Source organism: Eupeodes corollae, chromosome 3 (genome assembly GCF_945859685.1).
Source record: "Eupeodes corollae chromosome 3, idEupCoro1.1, whole genome shotgun sequence".
In the NCBI taxonomy this organism is placed as follows: Eukaryota; Metazoa; Arthropoda; class Insecta; order Diptera; family Syrphidae; genus Eupeodes; species Eupeodes corollae.
In genome coordinates this window covers 55587417-55613473 of record NC_079149.1, presented here as the reverse complement: position 1 = coordinate 55613473, position 26057 = coordinate 55587417, and the positions used below count along the sequence as shown (strand labels likewise).

Here is a 26057-nt window from a genome sequence, read left to right as displayed (position 1 = left end):
GAGGTTAATGAAGTAATGTTAAAAGATTGAAGTTATTGACATCTCTGTATAATATAGTATTGTCTTATCAAACTGTTTTGTTTTTACCTTCGCCGTAACCTCAAATTAGCGTTGGAAGTTCTATGTAAAGAGTTAAGAATAAAAATAATTGCAATACCTATTGTCACCGCAGCCACTAGGGTTTTATGTACAAAGTTGACATTGGAAAAAAATAAAGTCCAAATAAAGTCCTAATTTGCCTGAAAATGCCCTATGACTACTGAGTTAGTCAACGTATCAACGTTAATCAAAACGGCTCGTATTTCAAAAAAGGAATCCAAAGTATCCAAGAGTTTCTGGTATATGGTAGTATATAACAGAACAGCTTATTCAAAAATTGTTGAATTTGAAGGAACTTGAAAATCTATTTAAAATTTGTATGTTTCTTTGGTAAAAATGTGGTGAATTATTAAAATTATCCATTAAAATTTTTATTTTATACCTGGAAATCTAAATGTTTGTCTGCTCTTTGTGAATAGCTGCTATTTCTTTTTTAAATTTTTTGCGAGCTATCTTAATTTAGGTATTTAACTCGTTCATTGAGGTATCTACAAATTCACATATCCATAGCCTATCCAACTCGGGATTGAACGCTGTAGTGAAGAGAATGGCTGCGTTCAATAGGGTATCTTGAATAGGTGGATTTGTAGATACCTTGTTGAACGAGTTGGATAGCTTAATTGAGATAGCTGTCAAAAACCAAAAATAACTTTCACCTGTTCACCAAAAGCAGAGAAACATTTAATCTTATTTATATTTTTTTATTTTATTTCTTATTCATTTTTTCTTTAAGAATTGTTCTTCGCCGGGTTTTTTGGTCTCGGAGCTGGATCATAATTACCTTCTAAAATTCGGAGGGAAATAGCTTCTTCATCGTCTGTTATGTACAGAACATTTCCCGACAGATACATAAGGCTGGAATCAATTTTTAAGTTTCTTGAAATTCAACCATATGTTTAATCAGCTGTTCTTTCAAATACCTACATACCCCAGAAATTCTTGGATGCCTTTGGATTCCTTTTTTGACATCTAACAAAAAGGTATCCGGAAACCATATCTGTCTGAGATTGAACACATCCAATGTTTTAGTAACGGTATATTATTGGTAAATTATGAAAGATGAAACCTTTATTTAAACAAATCAAAACCTGGTTAACACATTACCAACGATTCTTAAGGTTGTTGTAAAAAAGCATAATTTTATTTGTTCATTTCTCTATTTACCTTGAAAATGCCAGTAAGTTCTATACAGACGTGTCAAGTTAAATAAACCATAATCTATTCTTCAGAATTCTGATTAAATCGTCTAGTCTGGTTTCTAGTGTAATAAGATAAATCGGTTATTACCCATTCTCATTGTTTCTTTTGTACACTCAGAATTTTTAAGATCGTATCGAGTTCATGAAATGATAACGCTTTACATATCTATTTTTGTATCGCTATAAAAATAATAATACACTGTGCGCTGCAATTGTACAATTTATTTTCTAGGTAATATCATGCGATTTACTTTAAATAGCTTTAAGTTCACATGATTCATTCTACATGCAAGTAAATTTATTCGTCACATTGATGATGCCATTCGACCCCAGTTCTTCTTAAAAATACAACAATATTCCAGTAGTTGGGTGAACGTAAAACGTAATAGTTTTATTTACAATAACCTCGAATATACACAATTTCATCTACAGCTGAGCACAATAATCATCGCAATCGTCAGGAAATTATGAACTTTAATCAAATTCAAGTCGTCACACTGTGTTTGAATTTTCGATTCTATTAAGTAAAAGTACAAGTACTAGTAAACAAGTAAACTTCAGACCTCATACACTGGTTAAATCAAATGGACTTTTCACTGCCAACAACAATTATTAAACTTGACACAGATTCTACTGTTAATTGAAGATTTTCAAGTCCCGGAAATTCTCGTAAGGGTTGTGGTGCAGACGCACGTTGACAAAAAAATTTGTTTGTCTTAGAAATGCCTATGAGATGTCTTGAGATAACAAAACAAAGCTCTGCTAAGCTAATTATATAATTCATAATAAAGTGAATGTGCATTTATTAAAAATTAATAATAATTACTAACATTTAAAAAATAAACAAACAAAAATGGTTTATATTAAACCGGCTACAGAGACTACTTATCGACCTAAGAGAAAAATTCAAACGATTATCGTTGGAATTTACATTTATGGCGGACCGATAATTGGAATATTGCTATCGCTGCTGTGCACTAGAATTTTGGTGAGTTTTGTTGTTTTATTTTTTGTATTTATTTTGTTGAAAGCTCAATTTTTGTGATGTACACAAGTAGTTTGTAGTTGTAATGATATCAAAAAGAAATGTGTGCAGTTAAGTAGTTAGTAATAGTTTTAATGAAAAGATAATAGTGAGGCTAAATTTAATGATCGGTTAGCAATTTAAATGTAGGTGCCCATTGTATTAATACTTCTTGGTTGTAAATATATAAATATTATAAATTAAATTGGGTGGCGCAACAGCCCGTTGAGAACTAGAGCCTAGTGACTTACAACCCTCAACCATTCCTGTGTGCGAGTACTGTTGTCAGGGATTGAGGGGACCTACAGTTTTAAGCCGAATCCGAACGGCTAATTTGAGAAAGCACTTTTTCATGACAAGAATGGTACACTTCGAGAATCTGTCAATTCCTCGTAAGAAGCAGTAGCCGTGAAAAAAAAAACTTTATATAGCATAGGCAGGGATGAAACCCAAGACCTCTGACATGACAGCCCAACGCACTAACCATCATGCCACGAGTACTAAAGTGCATACAAATGGATACAATGTATGAATCTGGTAAAGTTTAAGTAGTAACTGTTAGGTTCTGTCAAACAATAACTTAAAATTGTCAATAATATTTTTGGCAGTTCTACTTTATTTTTTTTTTGTAATATCTCCTAAAAAATCATGTTGTTAATTATGTTTTTGGATCAGAATTCTAAAAGTTAAATAATCATTGAATTAGATAAGGTTGAACTGTAAAAGTCTGATTTTTGATTAGCTTCGAGATGTTTATAGCGTACACTTGGTTTAAATTAAAAAAGAAAAAGACAAAATTGCTTAGGTTTTATTGTAAGCAATTAGAAAAGAAGAGGAATGAAAATTATTCCCATCAGTAGCGTAGCAAAGGAGGGGAAGGAGTTGTAGGTATCGGGTGGCACTTTGGAGCGGCTGAAAAGAGCCGCCTACAGTGTGTCGGACTAATTTTGCTACAATAAGAAATTCAAATAACTTTTTTTTTTAAATCAGTGTATTTTATTTTTTGTATTTAATATATTAATTATTTTAAAAATTATAGTCGGCAAATTACCTCCAGATATCAGATGATTTTAAAGGCAACTTGAAAATAATTTAAATTAATCATAAAGTTTTTTATCAAACACAAATTTTTTTAATATGAATTTTGTAACAATGGAAAAACATAGAACTTCTCTTCTTTCCCTCCTTTGTACAATTTTTCGGTACACCTACTGCACTGTTTTTTGAAACTCCACATGATAGGTATAATGAAATGAATATATAGACTGCTCTGTACTGTATTATACAAATTCTGTTAAAAGCTGATCTTGAGGGTCAATGTCATTCATATTTTTATCAGTTTGATGATGCGAACAAGGAACAATTACTGATAAACAAATGGTGGTTAAATGAAAAAAAAACTGAAAATTCAACACAATTTTAATTTTGTAATTACTGATTATTGTCATAACGAAGCTTTAATTAACTGCACGAGATGACAACAATTTACTAATAAGAAAAGTCAAGTACAGGTAAGCTCTCAAATTGTGATTATTTTTCAATCGCACAAATGTGGAGCTTTTTGCTCAAGTTTGCTGTATGCGAGCTGCTTATAATATTCAAATTAATGAAAAGTTGATATTGAAAGTTAACTTTGATGACATTATGATTGGAACTTATTTATTCAATAAAATATTCCAAGTTTTATTAAGTCTCTAAACCAAATAAGGATTTGTCGGAGCTTTTAGAAAACAGGTGAAGTCCTTTAATGGCTTTTTTGATGTTAGTTATTGGATCACAACTGTCAAATTTTCTTTGAACTAATACAATTTTTTTACTCATAGAAGTTCCGCTTAGGAAACACAGAACAAAAACGAATAGAGAGATTTAAATAGTAGGCACAACCAATATGTGTACATAGATTCAAAATCCTTTCTTACTTACAGGATCGCAGATTAGCTCTTTTATTTTGTATTCATACATAAATGAGCTTTATTTTATTGCAGTTGTGAGAGATTTAATTTGTCTAACAGAAAATTAAAGCTTTTTAAACACTTTGATCAGATAAGTACAAATGTGATCCGATTCTTATTACAGCTCAGGAAGTTGAGTTTAAGCTTTGTATATGAAAACTTCATATACAAAGATAAGAGTACTATAGTTTTCATATACAAAGATTTTAGGGATTGTATTTCCAGTGTTACTAAGAAGTGTTAGCAGCGCCTCAGTTGAAAGTCGAATGATGTTTGACTTTGGTGTTATTTCTCACGATTTATTGCAATATCTAAAAGATTATTCTGTGTCGCCATTATTTGAGCATTGGTCTTTTCACCAAGTTGTATTGAGGAAAATTCAATATAATCGAATTCATATTTAAATTGACTAATATACATTTATTCCATAATAAATAAATAAATAAAATAAAAATATAGGAAGTTATTATAATCGGTGACATTTTTCGAAGTTTCAAGGTGTGCGTTCGTTTGGGATACCATTTTGTATCATCCATATGGCAAGAATTAGTAGAGATATGGAATTCAAATTAATATTGTCATGCAGATAATAATAGAGAAAAAAGTAGAAATTACTTTTAAAACAAATTGAGTGGGTGATTTATTTACTAAAAAGTGAAAACTTTGGTTGATTACAAATGTCTACCCAACATTGTTGGAGCTCTTCCATAACTGGGTTGGAAATAGTTGCTCCATCTTGCTGTAACGAAATAATGTTCGATGGGATACATCATCGACACAGTTCTGGGTTAAAAACTCATTAAACATCTTTAAATAACGGTTCCCATTGATAGTAACTGTTACACCGTTGTCTTCAAAGAATTATGGCCCGAAAATACACTTTGATGAAACTGCTCATCACACAGTTACTCGTTCTTTGAGCAGTTCCGTCTCATGGAGCATTTCTGGATTTTTTTTAAACACGACAACCTACAAAAACAACAAAAAACTGATAAGAAATTGTTTTCGACCCAAGTATTTTATAAACAAAGAAAGGTATTGACTTAAAATTGTGTACCTTACACAAAATATTGTTATGAATAAAAATCGGAAGACGGGCACGAATAGAAAGTCAACAGTATGGGTTACTTCCTAGCCTCTTTTTAATATTGCTGCCTAGTTCATTATTTTTACAATTCCTGAATAACTTACACTATCTTCTATCAAGTCTCAAAAGCGCATCAGAATAAAATTTTGTCTTACAGTAATGGTTTTCAATTATTATCTAGTTAATCTAAGAATAAGAATTAGAAAATTTTGTTTTTACTAAAGAAAGAATAGTGGACTGCATCATTTCTTTGTTATTTAACGATGTCAGTGGTTCAAAGTTAAAATAGTCCTGATGAAAATAATTATATTTTTGATTTTCGAGATTCAAATAGGTACTCGGCGACTAGAAAATTACCATTCTTTTAATTAAAACACAGATAATATAAGGCTTGCTTTATTAAAAAACGCACTTAGTTTCATTTAATCTACCATCGTCCACTTAGGAATTGTAAATTGAATTCTAAAAATTATTTTAATAATTTATCATCTTTATAAAGCTTCCATTAAAAGGTAGTTACAATTTTCTTAATGCCCATTCAGCAGTAAACATTAAACATAGTGACAACACATTTTCTAAACACTTCACAAAAGGAGTGGGAATCAAGTCCTTGTTCAGTGAACAATTACTGTACAACTTGAGTTGAAATTTTTTTTGTAATATGAATAGAAAATCCATGCTCGTGCTCAAATTGTACGAAATTTTCTTCAAAAAGGATTGAAGGTAGTTTTTTGTTTTTGTAACGAGCTTACAGTTTAAAAAAAATCTATCATATCAAGTTCTTGAATAATATTCAAAAAATAGTAATTATTTTGATAACGGGTATTTTCTTAGTCTTGAGTAAATAGATAAAATCAAAGTTCAAAATCAGAACCATAAATTAACTCCAAAACTTTTTTTTTCAAAACTATTAAATTACTGAATTCAAAGTTAATCTAAAACTTCATACAGAGTCAAATAAAGACGCATCACTCATAAAAAGACATACATTTGTAATTTTCAAATCATCATATAATTTATTTAAATGTTTAAAAACCTGTTGTGATGGAAATATTTAAAGGAGTTCCGAATTCAGAACATCTTAATCCATTAATTTCATTCTTTTGTTTGTCCTACAGAAAAAAAAAAAATAATTTCGTCAAACAATATAAACGCTTCTATCGGATCTCCTCATCCCTGTCTTATGTACGATAATCATTATGTCTTTCTATTTTGGCTTTAAGTTTTAACTTAGGTTTGAATAAGCTTACTTCTGCAAATTAATAATAATAGACTTATAGTTCTCTTTTATCGGAAAGTTAGATCTGATTAAAGTTTCAAGTTCATTTTTATTTTGTTATACCCTAAGAGAAGATAGTTCACATTTTCTCAAGAAATATGACTTTGCAGATACATTGCCCGTTGGACCTTTGAATAGTATTGATATAGTACCATTAAGTGGTTAAGTACGGAGGTTGGCAATAGGTTGTTTTCTCCATAATATGTAGGTATAGAATTATGTTATCATAACCTCGCAAAGAAGAATTTACCATAAAACCCAAAAATTGTATATTTATTTGCTTTAAATTTTATTATATCTTTTGTTTGAATAACTTTTATCAATGGTAAATATACTGAATTCAATGCAGATAATAAAAACAAATTGTTATCAATTTCTCATGTATTGATAAATATTTAATTTTAAATTATTATATTAAAATGCTCAAAGTCATTGAGCTTTACATACTTGCTTTGTATATAGGGCAAACAATTTCGACATGCATTTCTTGTGATTTGTGTCGGTATCATTTTTAGGGAATTTATTATTTGTGTTAATTTTATGATTGATATGAGAACTTTCTTATCAGTTCATACTAAATCAGTTTCATAAAAAAATATGTTTATCAAAATACCCAAATTCGCGATAGCAGAATAGTCTTTTGGGTCTTATGAAATTTTAAAGAAATAAACGACAACTTAATCGGAAATAGTTCGTCGTGTATATCGAACAGAATTATAATACAAATCATAAATTGTTGTAAATCTATATTTGTTTAAATTTTAATTAATTTTCGAAAAGAAACCAGAACACGATGGTTAAGATTGATTGGGCACCGGTCAAGATTCCAGCTCAAAGGCGGATTCAAACATTTACTGTCGGTGTTTATTTATTCCTGATGTTTGGTTTGGGAATGTTTTCAAACCTTGTTTGTGCTTTGCTATTTGTGAGTTAACAGCTGTTTTTAAACAACATAAAATAAAACTTTCTATACATTTCTGTTGACCTTGTAGAAAAAGAATATGTAAGAACGAGTTAATTTGAATACGAATGGAACTAATTTTGGCAAACAATTATTTTTGTTTTTAATTTTAAATGTCTCTTGAAATTTGATAAGGAAACTGTTTCTCGTGTTTCTCTTTTCGATTTTTATTTACACTATTAAGAAATAATATGTAATCATATTATTGTAGTATTTTTTATATAGAAGCTTATTTCCACCACCGACAAAATTGAAAATATAATACTAATCATTCAAATTTATATTCAACCACCATATCTGAAATGATCATGGAAAGTGGCTTATAGTATCTATATCCTATCCTTATCCTTCACTAACAATAAAGCATTATCTTTTATCACGCTTTAGATTATAAAGAACTTAACATTTAATGAATCGTTGATAATGTTTTTAAACATTATTTAGCTAAATATATGACTGTTTATGAAACTGATAAAATTTAATCTACAACAATTTTCAAAATAGACCAGTTTTAGAAAAACTTATCAGACTTTTTTCACTAAAAGACTCTTTTTGTTAGATCTACTGAGAAATCTTACGTATTTGTAAAACCACAATATAAATGCTGGTATGCTTCAGGATTCCATTATGTTTCCGATCCTCTTTCTTTTATGAATGATCACCTGTTAGCAACTTTTACTTAAATTAATTGTTTCGCTGATGATGATAGCAACTTTAGCTTTTTATATACGTTTTCTGACACACGTCTTTTTAAATGTGGAACTCCATCGATGAAAGGTGATATTCTCGTTTAGTTCTGAAGAATGTTGACGAAAGGAGATTGTGCAAAATCAAAGAAAGGCGACTGTTCATAAAAGTTTTAGGAAATCCGTTCCGTATGAACCATAATAATTTTGGTAGGAAATAAATGATGAAAAACTCATCTGTCAGATTTTACTAATTAAATTGTTATACCTTTAGTATTTTTCAAGATTTATGATTCCAAACTTCTTAGTTAATAATAACATATATTTTTGTTGTAAGAAATGCGAAGATATTCGTCTTACTGGCTCAGGATTTTCAACTTTCACGGACAGCGTTGATATTCTAGGCCTATCTGAAATGGTAGCCACATTTCTTATAGGTGACATTGAAGGACCAAAGAATTTGTCTTAAAATGGATCCATTACAAATTATATTTAAATAAATTGGGTGGCGCAACAGTCCGTTGTGAACCAGGGCCTAGTGACTTACAACTCTCAACCATTCCTGTGTGCGAGTACTGTTGTCAGGAATGGAAGGGACCTACAATTTTAGGCCGAATCGGAACGGCTAATTTGAGAAAACACTTTTTTATGACAAGAATTACTCTTGAAGGATTTGTCAATTCCTCGCAAGAGGCAGTACCCGCGAAAATTATTTTTTTTAAAATTAAGGTGGCACAGGCAGGGATTAAACCCAAGACACCTTGCATGACAATCTAACGCACTAACCATCATGCCACGGGTACTGGCCACAAATTATATTTACTCACCTAAATATCCATCTAAATTCTGCAATACTTTTCTTATTTATTTAAATACGGAATTCAAAATGTGTCCACCTTTTTAGCTTTTTGGAAATATTTATTTAAAAGCCCTTGTACTCGCTTATGGAATTTGGATATATCATGATCGTCACAGAGCACAGGAAGCAGTAAGGGGTGCTGGGTAAGAACGATTAATTGAATATCGTTTCACACATACAAAATGTTTATATTTATTTTTTAACAGAATAAAATGCATGAGAGAGAATTTCTTTTGGAAGCACTTTCGAAACTATTTTCCTATAGAATTAGTCAAAACAGCAGAACTACCACCAAACAGAAATTATCTTTTAGCATGCTATCCACACGGTGCATTGGGGTAAATGTGTTCCCGATTTTGGAAAATCATATCAAATCCCTTTTTTTATTAGAATTGGAGTTTTTACAAATATGGGAGTTGATATTTCTAAATGGAAGGAATTGTTTCCGAAAGTTCGTCCAAATGTAGGAACTCTTGCGTTGCACTTTAACACTCCATTTTTCCGCCATCTCGTTGAATCATGGGGTCTAGTCTCAGTGACGAGAACTTCACTTCTCAACAATCTTACAACCTCGCACGATCCAAAGGATCCTCTTAACATGGCCGATGATTGTACTGCAACAGCTGTGGCTGTAGTTGTTGGTGGCGCTCGTGAAGCACTGGATTCGAAGCCTGGAAAATATATTTTGACCATCAAAAGCCGGAAGGGATTCATTAAATTAGCCATGAAATCTGGGTAAGATAACTTACACATACGAGTAGTTTTTAAGAATTTAATTTTATTGACTTTTTTTTAAATTGTTAGTGCTGCTATTGTCCCAGTATTTTCATTTGGTGAAGTTGATGTATTCGATCAAGTAGATAATCCACCGAATTCTTTCATAAGAAAAACACAAGATTTTATCAAGAAAATCACAGGCATTGCTCCGTTATTGATTTTAGGAAGAGGATTCTTTCAATATAATGTGGGAATGTTGCCACAACGAAAGCGTATTGTTCAAGTCGGTAAGTTAATATCGTATAATTAAATTAGAAGGAATCGTATTGCTTTTGTTTTCTTACGATTATATATTTTTTTCTTCTAAAGTTGGTGCCCCCATTGACGTTCCTAAATGTGACGAACCAAATGAAGAAGAAGTGGATAGGTTGCATCAACAGTTTATGGACGATTTGAAAAATATTTTCGATACCTACAAGACTAAATATATTGAAAATCCCGAAGAAGCTATTTTGATTATGAACTAGTTAAGAAGACTTTACAAATTTTCGATGAATCATCGATAGTTTTTAAACAGACAAGCTATGCAATGTAAATTAATTTTTTTTCCTAAAATAGATTTTAAAAAACGAGCTTAAGTTGTTTTCTTATCGTCCTTATAGCTTTTTTATAGCTATTAAAAAAAATCATGTAATTAATACTCTGTATTATCTATTAATTAGACAAATAATTGGTAATATGGCTTTCAGTTCATAATTTCCCCGAATTTTTTTCTGAAAGACAATTTAATAATTTCTAATTGTTGTTGATGATAAAATCAAACGTGGTGAGTAATAGCCTTCTAGTTTCGAATGTTTGTCGTAGTTGAAAAGAGGCCAAGCCCTTCTGTTTTAACTTTTGCTTAGATACATAGTTTAACGTTATTTCATGCTATAAGCTTTATTTTTTATTTTTTATGAAAATTTAGATTTTTATCAAAACGGGTATTTAAAATATGTATCAATATGAATAAAAAAACGACAAAGTTCAATTTACCGACCCAATGCCAAAGATTTCACCGGGAATTTTGGGCACTAAATGTCAATTAATTTTCTGGCACAGAAAAATGTTGATTTCATAAAACTGAAAATTCAGTTGTTTTCTGTCAAAATATTTGATATTTTAAATCAATTCAGATTTATTTTTGACATCACCGTTTTGTTAAAAAAATGTTACCGAATATTAAAGAAATTTTGTAATATTATAATATTTCTCTTTGTTCCTAAGACATTTGATTCGAAAATCGAGTTTAATGTATTTAATTGAAGGTTTTCATTTTCTATAAGAAAATTAGCAGTTGTGATTTTTATAGCATATCTACAATTTCTTGATTTTAAATAAATTATGTGCTAAATAAAATTAAATTTAAGTCAAAAGCATTATTGGTTTGTCTTCCAAATTGTTCACTTTTTATAAACTAGTGTACATACATATATCACTGCCCATTCATGAAAGAACATCTAATACAGATTCTAGGGACCTTGAAATTTACTTGATAACAATTTCAACTCGACTAATCTGATCGATTACAATAACTTTCAATGAGAAGCTTACACGTATTTGTCAAAAAAGAGTTTTCAAAAAAAATCCAACCGTTTGTTAAGTTTTTATTACTGCGACTAAACGTTTCGGTCTCGTGTAACTAAGCTGCGTCTCAGACTTTTTTTTCTTCTCACAGTTTCAATTTACAAAATTCTTGGACTTAACAAGTTTTTCAAAGTACAAAACTTTAAGAATTCTGGGCAGTTGAATTCTTACAATTCGCGCAAAGTTAAAGGTAAATTAGTCTAAATGAAACGGTTAGAATATGATTCAAGGCATATAACACATACGAGGCTCTATTATTTTCTCTTTAACTGTCGTTTTCTAAAAAGATCTAAAATTCATTTTTGTATTTATGAACTTTTTATTAAGCTCCTGTTATCACGAGTAAAATAATTATTCTAAAAAAACGAAGCAGAGCATTATTGTTATCAGTGCATATACAGCACGTACGCCATTTATAACTGCTAATTTATTGAGGGCCAATGAGTTCAGAGAAATTAAAAAAAAATGTATGTATATCAAAATTTTCAGTTTACGGTTAGCCCCGTTTAACTACATACATAAATCTGATAGATTTTAAATTTTTATCAGCAAAGATATGAAAGTTTTCGGAGTATTTGCGATATAAGCTAGTTTTTGTTTGTTGAAGATTATTACCGGTGTTAGTATTATTTACGATTTCATCAAGTAATAAGTCAACCTATTTGTATTTTAAGATATTTCGATTTTTTTTTAAATTCATTTATTGACAAAAAAAGACTTTTTTGAAAGAATAATGAAAATCGAATGGGCACCAACTAATATTCCACCTAAAAGGAGATTTCAAACATTTACGGCAGGATTTTTTATATTCTCAATTTTTGGCGTTATACTGTCCTGTCATTTATACTTTATTCTTTTATTGGTAAGAGTTTAGTGCTAAGAGCAATTTAATAACGAGAACTACAAACATACATCTACATATAGACATTTGAGAAATAAATTTAATTTTCTAAAAATATTGAATAAATATACATATGTAAGTTCCAATGGCGCCGTGTCTTTTTGGTTAAATGTTTTGTTTAAAGTGGATCCTGTATTTGAATTTGATCAATTCCTTGCTAAGAGTTAAAATTTGAAATTCTTTTCCAAATTAAGCCATATATTACATACATATGCATATAATATAAAAAATTCCTTTGAAGAAGAGTGTCTATTTTTTTTAGAATGTCATGTTATTTGGTTTTTGTTTTGAAACACTTAAAATGAACAGCATGTTTTTATCTATTGCGAAGTGGTCAAATTTTTTCCAAGACTAAATGGGAAAATAGATTCCCTCCCACACACTTTTTTCACGTTCATATCTGTCTGTCTAGTCAACTCACAGTAGGAACATCAACAAATTTAATGTGCGAATATAATCAAATCAAAATATTAAATTAAAAACCTTATCAAAATAACACCAATTTTTTAAAAAATTGAGTGATGTAAAGTTCGCAGACGACCAACGATGGAAAAAAATGCTCAGACTGAAACTGATAAAGTCAAGTCCAGACGCTACGCAATCCATGCCGGCCGGTCGGAAAGCATTTTCCTGATGCGTGAATTTTTTGTAATCACTCTGGCTGATTATTCCAATGTACAAAACAACTTATTTATTTTTATATTTATCAGTAGTTGCTGTATTGTAATTGCTAAGAGTTGTCTCACATTTTGTATTAAAAAAAAAACAACAAATGAAACCAATATTAAATAATCGAATGGAATGTTTTGTCTGTTGGTATTTAACATTCGTATTGTGAGGAAGTTCAGAAAAGTCGCGGTGCGTCGCCGTTTGCCGTCGTTCGCCTTCGTTTATATTTTAATCTTTAATATTCTCATATTTATTTAGTTTAAAATATTTCAGTAAATTATTATCGTTCATACTTCTATTTCTAAAAAAAATATATTATAATTATGGTGAAAATCGAATGGGCGCCAATCAACATACCCTTTCGAAGGCGCATGCAGACTTTTACGGCCGGCTTTTATTCTTTTCTCGCGTTTGGTGTTGCCTTGTCTTCGCACATTTACTACATTTTATTGCTGGTGAGAGAACTACTATTCTCTTTTCTACCTATACGCAGGTGATTTCAAATTATCAAATCGGTCCTAAAGCATTCTCTATAAATAAATTGTTCGTATAAACGCTTCTTGTTCCGATTCGAAAAATGTTTACACTTTTAATTCAATTGAACATTTTGAACCTAATTTAGTATATGCTTCTGATTTGCAAAACATATAAAATAAAACTCTGTGGTCGAAATTCGAACATCAAAAATACTACCAGCCATAATTATTGTAGAGTATTTTAAATTCTATTTCGGTTTTAATAAAAATATGAAATATTAACGCATTTTAGGAAAAGTTTTTAAATACCTACGCATATTTGTGGAACAAGAAATATGAATCATTGTTTTGTAAGTAGCGTTATTAACTCGTGAGATACTATAAAATTGTTTTTTAACTTCCCATAGGAAGTTATTGTAATGGGTCCGATTTGTCAAATTGAAAATTTTGACATTTCTCGACGTTTCAAGGTCCCTATAGTCGAAATAAAAGATTTTTAGAAAGATGTCTGTGCGTGCGTGTGTACGTACGTTCGTACGTTCGCGACGTTTTTTTCGTCCTCCATAGCTCAAGAACCAGAAGAAATATTGATTTCAAATAAATTTTTTATACAGATAATAAGGCAGAAAGGGCTCTGAAGAAAATTGCGTGGGTGGTTATTTTACCATAGCAGTTTGAAAAAAGGTGAAAATTTTGGTTAACCCTAAATATCTTACGAACCAAAAACGCTAGAGACTTGAATTAAATTTTATATAATATATGTAATGTGATTCCAAACAGGTATATTTTTTGAAAAAAATCAATATAACTTTTTTTTTATAAATCAATAAAACTGAAAAAAAAAATTGTCACCTTCAAAATTTTACGAATGAAATATGATTTCATCCCGAAAAATAATGTTTTTGATATCTGATAAAATTTTGAGGAAAATCGAATTGACAGTTTTATTACAAAAAATAAAAACCTAAAAAAATATTAATAAAAGTTGGTAAAAATTGATTTTCGACTCAAATATCTTTTCAAAACTTTGAGATATTGGCTTTAATTTACTTTTATCTTTCAAAAAATCTTGTTGTCAACATTCAGTTAAAGTTTGAAAAAAATCGAATTGACAGTTTTTTTTACAAAAAATTAAAAACCGAAAAAAAAATTAACAAAAGTTGGTAAAAAATGAATTTCGACTAAAATATCTTTTAAAAACTTTGAGATAATAGCTTCTTACTAATTTTTTCTTATAAAAAATATTGCTTTCAACATTAGAACAAATCGCATTGACAGTTTTTTTACAATAAATAAAAACCTAAAAAAAATGTATAAAAGTTGGTAAAAATTGATTTTCGACTCAAATATCTCTTCAAAAATTTTAAATATTAGCTTCAAGCTAATTTTATCATATAAAAAATATTGTTTTCAACATTTGGTAAAATTTTAAAAAAAAATCGAATTGACGGTTTTTTTACAAAAAATAAAACTCTAAAAAAAAAACAATACTAAAACTTAGTAAAAATTTACTTTCGCCTCAAATAGCTTTTCAAAAATTAAAAATATTCGCTTCAAATTTATTTTATTTCACAAAAAATATTGTTTTCAACATTCAGTAATTTTTATATAAAAATCCAACAGTCCGTTTTTTCATAAGAAATAAAATCTACAAAAAATAGTTTGCAAATTTGGTAAAATTGATACGAGTACATATAGACAATTTTTTAAGCAAGACAAATCGACAGACGGGATGGGAAGTCATCAGTGTGGGTCGCATTCCATCCTCTTTTTTTTTATATACAAAAAAAACTATATCCAGTCAATTTTTATGAAAGTCCTTTCTGCATCTTTCGATGTTTTTATCTCTAAAACAGAATTTATTTAAAGGTGAAATCTTTACTGGTTCATGAGATATGGTCGCGAAACAAAGTATCCCGAACGTATGTACGTACAGGCGGACACACCGGCATCTCTCTCTTAAAATCTTTGATTTATATTACACTTAATCTCGTACCATCCCAAATCCTATAAACAGAGGGGTTGCAAGGTGGTTAGCATGTCAGCATGTCCCACTTACATACCTCACTCTTTATTCAATTTTTAAAAGTTGGCCTTATTAACCGACATAGGAAGTAATTGTGTAATATGTTAAATTTGTGGAATTGAAAATGTTGGTATTTCTTGATGTTTCAAGGTTCCTAGAATCTAAATAAATGATTTTAAGAGAAATGTCTGTGTGTGCGTGTGTACGTTTGGGAAGTTGTTTTCGTAGACCATATATCAAGAACCAGTAGACATATCGACTCCAAATAAATTTTTCTATACAGATAATAATGCAGAAAGTTGCATTTTAAAAAATTGAGTGATTGATTTTTTGCATAGCATTTAAAATATCTCACGAACCAATAACGCTACAGACTTGAATTAAATTTTAAATATTGTTACGGGAAAACAAACAAATATATTTTTGGAAAAAATTCCAATAAATTGTATTTATTAAATAATTTTGGGCAATGAAGAATAATGTTCTTAACATCTGGTAAAGTTTTGAGAAAAATCGAATCTACAGTTTTTTTAATAAAAAAATAAAAACCTAAAAAAAAAACATTACTATAAGTTGGTAAACATTGATTTTCGACTCAAATATCTTTTCAAAAATTTAAAATATCAGCTTTAAAGTAATTCTATCTCATATTATATATTGTTTTTAACATTCAGTAAAATTTTGAGAAAAATCAAATTGACATTTACTTTAGACTCAAATATCTTTTAAAAAATTAAAAATACCGGCTTCAAACTTATTTCATATCACAGAAAATATTGTTTTCGTCATTCAGTACATTTTTATAAAAATCCAAAAAAGACAAATCTACAGTCGTGATGGGAAGTTATCAGTGTGGGTCGCCTCCCAGTATCTTTTACGTTATTTTTCTTATATTGCTTTTGTAAACTGCAACAAGGCTCCTTCAAAGGATTAAAATAATGTTCAGAATATTACAAACAGAAACAAGTCCAATAGAAAAGAACACGACCTACGAAATTATGACAATTTAATCCAAAAATGCCTTAATAACATAACTCTTATATGTAAATATTTTTGTTGTTCTTGCAATCATTTTAGGTATGCGTTATTCTATCACAGAGTGTAAATGCTTATATGACCTAAAACAAACACTTTTTTAAAGATAAATTGGCTTTATATGCTAATTTTAAATATTTACTAAGAAAGATCCTAACTCTAAACATTAAACAATTTCATTAACTTTTACAAGTCATCAAGATGAAGATACATAATTATTATTTTAAACATTTTTTTTTGATAAATAAAAAATACATGATCTTGAAACGGCCTCCTATATTTCTCTTTACTTTAATCGATAAGTCTTAAAACTAGATCGTTTTTCATGCAGGTACATGTTCAAATTTTGTGACTTAAGAAGACTTTTAAAACATTATCTAGGTAGTTGTAGGGACAGAGATAAAGTCCAAGTAGGTACATGATGATTATCAATTTCTAGCAAAAGCAAAAAACCCTTGGACATTGGCCGGCGCGATAGTCGATTACGTTGTAATAATTGGCAGCTAAGATTTAATTCAACCTTAAAAGCGTTTATTTGTTAATTTCTATTAGCTATCATGCTTCAAGTAAGACAGCAATTTATTTTATCAATTATTCTACTTTTAACTACAATGATTGAATGTACATAATTATATTGAGATATGCTATCATAAATAATTCAAAATTATGGTTTTAAATCGTGGAAAACCAGGTTGAAAAGAATTGCCTTTGATTATTCCTAATTTCAAGGTAACGAATAACAAAATTCACTTTTCGTTTGCAAATTCATTAATTTTTCGTTTATTTAAAAAATATAAACAAATAGATATTGTTAAAAAAAATGTATTAATTGTAACTTGAATAAACTTTTTAGTATTACGGTAAAGAACATACAAAAAGAGAAACACTAGCTCTTTGATTTGATGTGTTGTCTAATTTACAACCCCAATATCGTAAATTTAAAAATTCGAAACTGCATTTTCAACAAAAATTATATTTACCATTGTGCATTCATTTTTTCATAATTTGAACCACACAACAGTTTTTTTATATATAAAGGTGTTTTTTAGACGAGTATCTGATCTGGCAATACTTTTTTGGAGTTGGTCTTTTTGACAGCTCTCACTTGATTTAATCTCAGTTTCGTTTTCAATTGCTGAACGTCCGCAAATTGTTTGAGTTTATTAACAACACAAAGGTTCGGTTAGCGCAACGCACCGAAAAGATCAATATATTGAAGGAAATTTTTGGTGAGCGTATGTGGGCTTGTGCGGTGCCCTCCAAGATCCTCTGAACCATATTTCGTGGGGTTATTAAACTCGCTTGTCTACGAAATTAGGTCCAAACGATTGACACCTTGGATGAGAATGTTTGGAGCGTTATTGCTCACATAGGGGAATGTTATAGCTATTATTGAAATCAATCGGGAATTTTTTTTAAAGGATATTTGACAGTGTTTTCTTTTGATAAAAAAATCCAAGGAATGGTTTCATTGATGAAAACCAATGATAGCTACAATTGGTCCCATACGCGGTGGACTCTTTTCCGATTTCCTTGACCATAATACTAATATAATTACCCTTCATATAAATGTATCTAATCACTTAGCGATTGCTTGCTTAAAAGTTGTTCTTGTTTAAAATATAATATTATAAATTTATCGATAGAAACATATTTTTAGATTTTTATTGAATCCATAACATGCCCCTAATTGACTTTTATCTCAAACATTATAAAAAAAATCAATTCCTTACTTTTTTCAGTAAATTGTTAATAACTGATAATATACCAGTATTGTTTTGAAAGTGAAAGAGTTTAAAGCATTTGCAAATTTTAAACTGAAATACAATCTAAGTAGTTAAAAATGGTTAAAATCGAATGGGCCCCAGTGCATATTCCACCTGAAAGACGTATACAAACTTTTGCAGTTGGCTTTTATATATTTCTTATGTTAAGTATTGGACTATGTGCACAATTGGCATATGTTCTTTTACTGGTAAGCACAAATTTAGCTTGTTACTGTTTAAAGCTACAGATTCTGAAAAAATTTATGTAGATAATAATGAATGGAAGTGCTGTGTAATTTAATGCTGCATTTTCCAGCAGTTATCAGTTTTAGATAACAACCATACAAAAATATTGCTTTAGATTAAAACGATCATATTTAAACTCAATGAAAAGATGTACATAATATTTTCAAAAAAACACGTGTATGTACAATACATACATGTGGAATTGACCAGGGGTGGAATTGGCTAGGTTGATAAGTGTTTCTCATCATTTTGATAGTCTGATTGGCTATCAGTTAGTGCAAGATGATTCACCTCAGTTCAATGGCTGCGATCAATCAAGTTGGAAAGGCTACCTTGAGTATGTGGATTTTGAGTCACCTTTATGAAAATGTTGGATATTTAAATCACAAAAAATAAAAACAACTTTAAGCTGTTAACAATAAGCAAACAAACATTTTGAGGTTGAAAATTCATCAGATTTAAAAAAAAAACCTACAAATTTAAAATAGATTCTCCTTTAAAGAATACGCTGTTCTATTGGATACCAACATATACCACATATTTTTGGATACCTTTGGATCCTCATTTGACATCTCAATTGTTTTGGAGCAGCTGTACCTTTAAACGTCAAAACACTAACAAATAGATATTCGGATACGTTATAAGTCTTAGATTTTATGCAGCTTATATATACGAGTAGATTGGTTACATTCAATCACAGACAGATAGGGTATCCGGATACCTTTTTAGCAGTGTTTTACGTGTAAGACAATAGCTGATCAAAAACAGCTGAGATGTCAAAAAAGGAATCCAAAGGTATCTAAGAAATTCTGGGGTATGTAGGTATCTGACAGAACAGCTGATTCAACACATGGTTGAATTTCAAGAAACTTGAAAATTGATTTTAGCTTTTTGTATTTGTTGGTAAACAAAAAGATACAAAATGTTAGTTGAAGTTGTATTTGAAGACATTCTGTCCATAATAGACGATCAAAAAGCTATTTGCCTCCGAATTTTAGAAGGCAATTATGAACTATTTTTTTTTTTAAACTACAAAATTTACTTATTTTGTTCTCGTTTTGTAGATGACTAATCCGACAAATCAGTTGAATTATCCATTAAATGTTTTATCTTACAACAATTTTGACTTCGAAGTTTCTTTGCTTTTTTTCAAGACATCTATCTAACTCGTTCAACAAGGTATCTAAAAATCCACATATCCAAGATACCCTATCCAACACGAGATTGACAGCCATTACGACGACTATAATCCTCGCGAAATGTGAAGTAAGTTACTGCATTTAAATCAACACCTTGCCCTTGGTAGTAAATTAGATGGGGATTTCCAGGATTGAATTCAGATTTCCTTAAAAAATTGATTTTTTTTTGTGGCGTATGGAACACGATTGTAATTTTTGTTTGTCATTGTATTAGTGTAACTTTGTGTATATGTTAATAGAGCTACCAAATTTACAGCTAAACATTTTGATCTCAAATAAAAAATTAATTTAATCTACTTTTTACAAAGGAACGCAAAAACAGGCAAAACTTGTGATACATTTTTTAGATCAGATAGATTGCTTTATTAAATTTTAAAGTAGTAATAATTACAAAGTTTACAATATTGCTCAACTTAAAGTTTTTAAGGCATGGCTTAGGTCGTCACCTTATATGAAAATTTATTAATAATTTTAATTTAACTAATATACAAATATAATTATCAAAATAGTAATGATGGTAGTAATAATAAAGATCATATGCTAGGTTTAATGTAAAAAAAAACAATAGAAACTATAATTCATCACCTGTTATTTTGGTTCTAGCTAGCGGCATTCTCGCAAAAGTGGTCAGAATCTTTCATCTATCCTTTCCGTTTAAACATGCATTACAATAATTTTTGTTAATCGTAGTGAAGCTTCAAAGAAATAAATACGTAGTGGAGACATTCCCGTCTCCAATAAAACATATCATTTGGGGAACTAAATGAAAGTTTAAATACTCGTTTCAGAAAAATCTAGGTTGTTTTTCAACTTCTTCATTTTGCTACTAACCCCAAATTTGAACGGAAAAAAACAAAACTGATTTAGAAGTTGCATCAAACAGTTTATACTTCGCATTAAAACTGAGTTCATTTGTATTTAAACAGGTCTTCCGTGTGCTATTTAGTGCCGTTTTTGCTAATTGAAGCTTGTTGGAAAGATGGCTATTCACATTTAAGTTTAAGGTGATTTTCATTCCTAGATAATCATACTCCTTAACGATTTCAATATATTTTCCTCCGAATTTTCACTTTTCTGGCATAATTACATCAGTCTTTCAGCATATCATTATTTCAGACTTATCAAATTCATTGTGAGATTCCAAATCTCACAATATTTTTCAAGGTCCAAAATCATGCAACTTAGTCCTTGGAGGCTGTCCGATAACATGACTATATTATCAGCATACATGTGTACTTTAATCCTCCTTTCGGCCCATAAAGTTCCACCACAAAGCACTTCATATATTATGTAGATCATCAAGAAACATAATGAACAAGAGAGTACTAAGCAACAACCCCTGTTTTACTCCAATTGTTGTTTTAAATAATTCTGACAGATGCTTGCCATTTCATGCCGTTGAGATTTGTGTCCAAGTATAAGTATAAGAGCTTTAGAACGTTAAGCATTTTCGTTGAAATTCCCATCAATGATAGTGTGTTGAATAGTGACCTTCTATCGATAGAATCAAAATCAGCTTTGTAGTACACATAAAAAGTAGGTATATAGTTTCCTATGTTTATCCTGAAACGACTGAGCAATATATGTACATAAGGGTAAAAATTTGGTCAATTATTGAATAATTTTGTCTAAAACCAGCCTGAAAATCACTTAGAAGGTTCTCATTACCGACCAATGCTGTGAGTTTTGCTTAATAAATAAAATGCACGAATGCATTCATCCCAAGACACAGCTCAACCTAGGACAACTCATCCCGGAAATGAAAAGTACTTGTAAGCATTTTTAACGAAATCAATTGTCCTTTGGATAGCTTTATTTTAATTTCATAGTAGAAGAACCAGGATGGAAAATAAATTATCTGAAGATGAGAAAGAGGCAGAACATATATGTTTAAATTTTAAAGCGATCTCCTGTTGGTTGTGTAGTTAGGTAGGTGTCTAAAACGTATAGAGAATAGTTCATTGGCGTGGTCAGCTTTATGAAGATAGAAAGATAAAGACATGTTTATGATGGTAATGAAGGAATATTATTGGTAGTTAGAAGGTACTTACTACAATCCAATCACATTCCCTCTTTTCTACAAGTTTTCAGCGCAAACATGGAGTTATTGCGTTCAGTTTAATTTTGTTAAAGTACAAGAAATTGCTATTCATGTGTTGTTTATAGCCAGGTTCTTGTGCGTTTTGGATTTTAGTTATGAAGTGACACGTAAGCAGTAGTTGTACAGGTTGTACGTTTCTTTAACTAGTACTAAGTATTTATTCTTTTATATTTAAAATCGTATTTACAAAAGTACCAAGATATTAATTCTTGATAGACACTTTAAAATAGATTGTTGATTAAACATATAATATTCGTTAATCCGATGCAGTGGCGCTACACGGCCATAGTTGATATTTACAATAGTTATAGTTATAAAAATACATAAATATGTATCAAATGTATTTATTTGAATAAAAGATAGGAATGTAATGAAAATTTAGTCAAAATAATTTATTTTAAATATGTTTAAATAATTTAAAAAAAATATTTTAAGATTCAAAATTTTTCCTGAAAAATAACTTTGACTTGAAAAATTTAAATGCCATTTTATCAAACATTTTTTTTAAATTATTTTTGTACATATATATAAAATTTTTCAATTTTGTTCTAAAAATATTTTTGGTATGCTGTTGTTTAGAAATTGTAAATATACGCTTGACATTTGAATTTCGTAAAAAATGTTGACCCGTTTTTGAGATATAGAATTTAAAAAAAATAAAATTCAATATTTTTTTAAAAATCCAAACAATACAAAATTGCATTTTTGATAATCAAACATTGTTAAGGCAATATAAAAGCTTATTCAGAACAAAATTTTTGAAATCAGTTCATAAGTTGTTGAGAAAATTAAAAAACTAAATAACGGTTCTATGAGCGGTACCATTCCTGAGCAATACAAAAATTTATTTTTCTTATTAAAAGAAGCCAAGTTAAAAAATAAAATTTTAAAGAACATTTTAAAAAAATCTATCGGTTTGTTTTTGAGAAAATTCTAAATATCGTTTTTATACGAAAAAAATGTATGGGGCCACTGTTAGTTTTGATCTTAAAAAAAATGAAAAAAAAACGCCTAATGCGAAGCTGCTCAAAACCTTAACTTCCAAGTTTAAACTCAATCGACCCAATGGTTAAGGCTGTAGGAGCGTGGACAGACAGACAAAACCGACCGGACGGAATCGCGGGACCCACTTTTTTGGACTTCTCTACCATCGTAATATCATGTTTGATTAAAATCTCGAGTTCGAAATTTTGCACGAATTCAAAACTTGCCATATAGTTCCTATATGTCGCAAGTAAAAATTTAGGAAGGAAATAACTCTATAATTCTTGTGCTTCGACAGATCTGGATTAGGAAACAATTGATTTATTTTATTCATAAAAAACCACATAAGTTTTAATAATGAAAACAGGTTGTTCGATTGCAACGTGATCCTTATAATCTCAAGCAATAAATACATTTTATAACAATCCAAATGATAGCTGAGTTTTACAGTATTACAGGTGTCAAACAATCGCTTCCAATTTGAAGCAGCTTCAAAAAACGAGTTTCAAGTAATCCCCGCAAATTATTTTGAAGGCAATTCTATAAAGTATAATATATTATGTATATTTTATTTTTAGGTTATTTATTGTTGCAATTAAAAAACTGATTTTGAACTATTGAAAATATTTCTCTATGAAAATGTTCCAAATTTAAAGAGAAACAAATTAGAAACACTGTTAAAGTATTTGCTTGAGAATTTGCTAAAAGATATACAATATAAAAAAATGTCTAGATGATTGTGAAAGCTCTAAAATTCTTGAGCGTATGAAAAAATGTTGTGGGCATAAATTGTCGTAAAATTTAGGCCTTCCAATGTTTGACAATAAACTGTTTTCGCGACCTTTGATCTTCCTTAATTTACAAAGATCTTATGAGACTTGGTACAATGTTTAAACCACCAAAGCGAAGGTACAAACAAAGTGAAGCTTCACTGAACTAATACACATTAATTTGAAATATGAAACACAATTTTTTAATTGAGAATAGAATATTACATCAATATTTTGATTTCTGTAATTTTCTACTTATTCATAAAGTTTCTTTTGCTACTCAAGAACTAATATTGTCGGTATCTCTTCAAGTTTGCGTAAAAAGGTATTTATTACAAAATACAAAATTTTTGTAGTTAATTTCCAAATATTGTGGTCTAGTTTTAGAGACTTTCAGTGGATTACTCCTATTTTAGTTGTCATTCCCATTTAAATAGAAAACACAAACAATAATTTGTGTCAACTTTGTATTGACTAAATAACATTTTATGTGTTTTAAGAACTTTAATGTTTTTTTTTTGTTATATTTGATTCTAGATATTTGGCAATTATTACCTGAAAGCATTTTTGATTGCATATGGAATCTGGATATATTTAGACAAGGAAAAGTCTGAGAATGAAGTCAGAGGCTCGGGGTACGTATCATCTTTTAAATACTACTACTAAACACACATCAATCAATCATAATTTCTCTAGAATAAGGTGGATGCGAGACAATTTCTTTTGGAAACACTTCCGGGATTATTTCCCAGTAGAACTGGTTAAAACGGAAGAACTACCACCAAACAAAAATTACTTATTAGCATGCTATCCACATGGAGTAGCAGGGTAAACAATTTATTTCATTCATAAGAATAATTTTATTAAATTCATATTTCCATATAGAATTGGTGTCTTTACAAACCTGGGTGTAGATATATCAAGATGGAATGAACTGTTTCCGAAAATTCGCCCCAAACCAGCAACTTTGGCATTTCAATTTAGCACACCCTTTTGGCGTCATATCGTCAAGTCATGGGGTCTTATATCGGTAACAAGGAAATCTCTCTACAACAATCTCACCACCTCACATGATCCAAAAGATCCCATAAATGCCGCAGATGGATATACTTCATCAGCTGTTGCAGTTGTTGTCGGCGGTGCTAAAGAAGCCCTCGATTCAAAGCCCGGAAAGTACATTTTAACGATTAAAGATCGCAAGGGCTTTATAAAATTAGCCATGAGATCTGGGTAAGTTGAGAAAAGTTTCGTATTTTTATGCGAATAAACTAATTTATTGCAATTTTTCCATCAGAGCTGCCATTGTACCAGTGTTTTCATTTGGTGAAGTTGATGTCTTCGATCAACTTGACAATCCACCAAATTCATTTGTGAGAAAAATGCAATTGTTAGTGAAAAAAATCACCGGTATTTCACCGTTGATTATTTTGGGAAGGGGATTTTTCCAGTACAATATTGGTATGCTTCCTCAGCGCAGGCGAATAGTACAAGTTGGTTAGTATTTTTGCTCATAATTGTCTTGTGTGTTTGAGTTTAAGTCCATAGTACGCAGATCGGGCCAAATTATTCTTTGACCAGTATCCAATAACAGAGTGTGCGCATTTTACGTGCAGAATTGTGTTTTTTGATTTCAAAATATTTGTGTTTTTGGAAAACATTTTGACGGGTTGCACAGCTTACACAAAATAACAGTTAGTTGCGAAGTTTTGTGATTTTTCTCTGCGGATTTCGGAAATTTTTAAGATTATACTGTAGCGATAAATTAAATAAAATGAGGCATTTGGAATTAAAACACTAACTGTATGTTTTTTTTTTAAGTTGGCGCTCCAATTGATGTTCCAAAATCTGATGATCCCAGTGAAGAAGTTGTTGATAAATTTCATCAGAAATTCATGGACGATTTGAATGCACTGTTCGAAACCCACAAATCCAAATACATTGCAGATCCAGAAAAAGCTGTTTTAGTGATGAAGTAGTCGAATGTTTTTATAAATCGCACCAATTTTTGTAAATAAAGATATTTAAAACTTTAATATTAAAAATATAATATTAATATTTTTAGTTCTCATTTAAACATACATAAATACGAACATACACATATTAAAAAAAAAATTATATTCAGAAAGCAAAAAAACAATTAAAAATAATTGTTTTTCATTTTTTTTAGGTAAAAATGTTTTTTAATACAAATGTTTAATAAGGCTGGTACAGAAAAACAAACAATGGTATTAATTGTGTACATACTTCGAAATACAGTCATTACAGACATAAAATATGTTTAAAAAAGACATGATAAGGTATGGGGTTTATCATTAGGAGTTTTCAATTATATATTAAATAAAAAGTCAATGAAAAACGATATCAACCAAATGGCCGCCACAATTACGGTTGGTAT

At 29.8% G+C, this 26057-nt stretch overlaps 2 protein-coding genes and 1 long non-coding RNA gene across 8 annotated transcripts; 2 read left to right on the top strand and 1 right to left on the bottom strand.

Moving 5' to 3' along the window:
• Positions 1 to 745: 745 nt before the first annotated feature.
• On the bottom strand, positions 746 to 1502 carry LOC129949838 (uncharacterized). Its single transcript, XR_008782061.1, has 3 exons — positions 1264 to 1502; positions 1028 to 1165; positions 746 to 954 (listed from the first exon to the last, which is right to left on the bottom strand). It is a non-coding gene; the product is annotated as an uncharacterized LOC129949838 (long non-coding RNA).
• A 182-nt stretch (positions 1503 to 1684) lies between these two features.
• On the top strand, positions 1685 to 10496 carry LOC129949837 (2-acylglycerol O-acyltransferase 2). Of its 3 annotated transcripts, none has more exons than XM_056061506.1 (6): positions 1685 to 2286; positions 9192 to 9289; positions 9353 to 9484; positions 9537 to 9881; positions 9951 to 10150; positions 10233 to 10496. In XM_056061506.1, exons 1-6 carry the CDS (start codon positions 2152 to 2154, stop codon positions 10388 to 10390), a joined length of 1068 nt encoding a protein of 355 aa, XP_055917481.1. In that variant the 5' UTR covers positions 1685 to 2151; the 3' UTR covers positions 10391 to 10496. The 3 variants fall into 3 exon arrangements, with proteins under 3 accessions (XP_055917481.1, XP_055917483.1, XP_055917482.1); XM_056061508.1 differs by lacking the exon at positions 1685 to 2286 and adding an exon at positions 4529 to 4636; XM_056061507.1 differs by lacking the exon at positions 1685 to 2286 and adding an exon at positions 7290 to 7565.
• Positions 10497 to 12121: 1625 nt separating this feature from the next.
• On the top strand, positions 12122 to 25715 carry LOC129949834 (2-acylglycerol O-acyltransferase 2-A-like). 4 transcript variants are annotated; one of them, XM_056061502.1, is made up of 6 exons: positions 12122 to 12351; positions 24200 to 24297; positions 24359 to 24490; positions 24548 to 24892; positions 24957 to 25156; positions 25481 to 25715. In XM_056061502.1, exons 1-6 carry the CDS (start codon positions 12223 to 12225, stop codon positions 25636 to 25638), a joined length of 1062 nt encoding a protein of 353 aa, XP_055917477.1. In that variant the 5' UTR covers positions 12122 to 12222; the 3' UTR covers positions 25639 to 25715. The 4 variants fall into 4 exon arrangements, with proteins under 4 accessions (XP_055917477.1, XP_055917474.1, XP_055917475.1 ...); XM_056061499.1 differs by lacking the exon at positions 12122 to 12351 and adding an exon at positions 13190 to 13552; XM_056061500.1 differs by lacking the exon at positions 12122 to 12351 and adding an exon at positions 13192 to 13514.
• Positions 25716 to 26057: the final 342 nt, after the last annotated feature.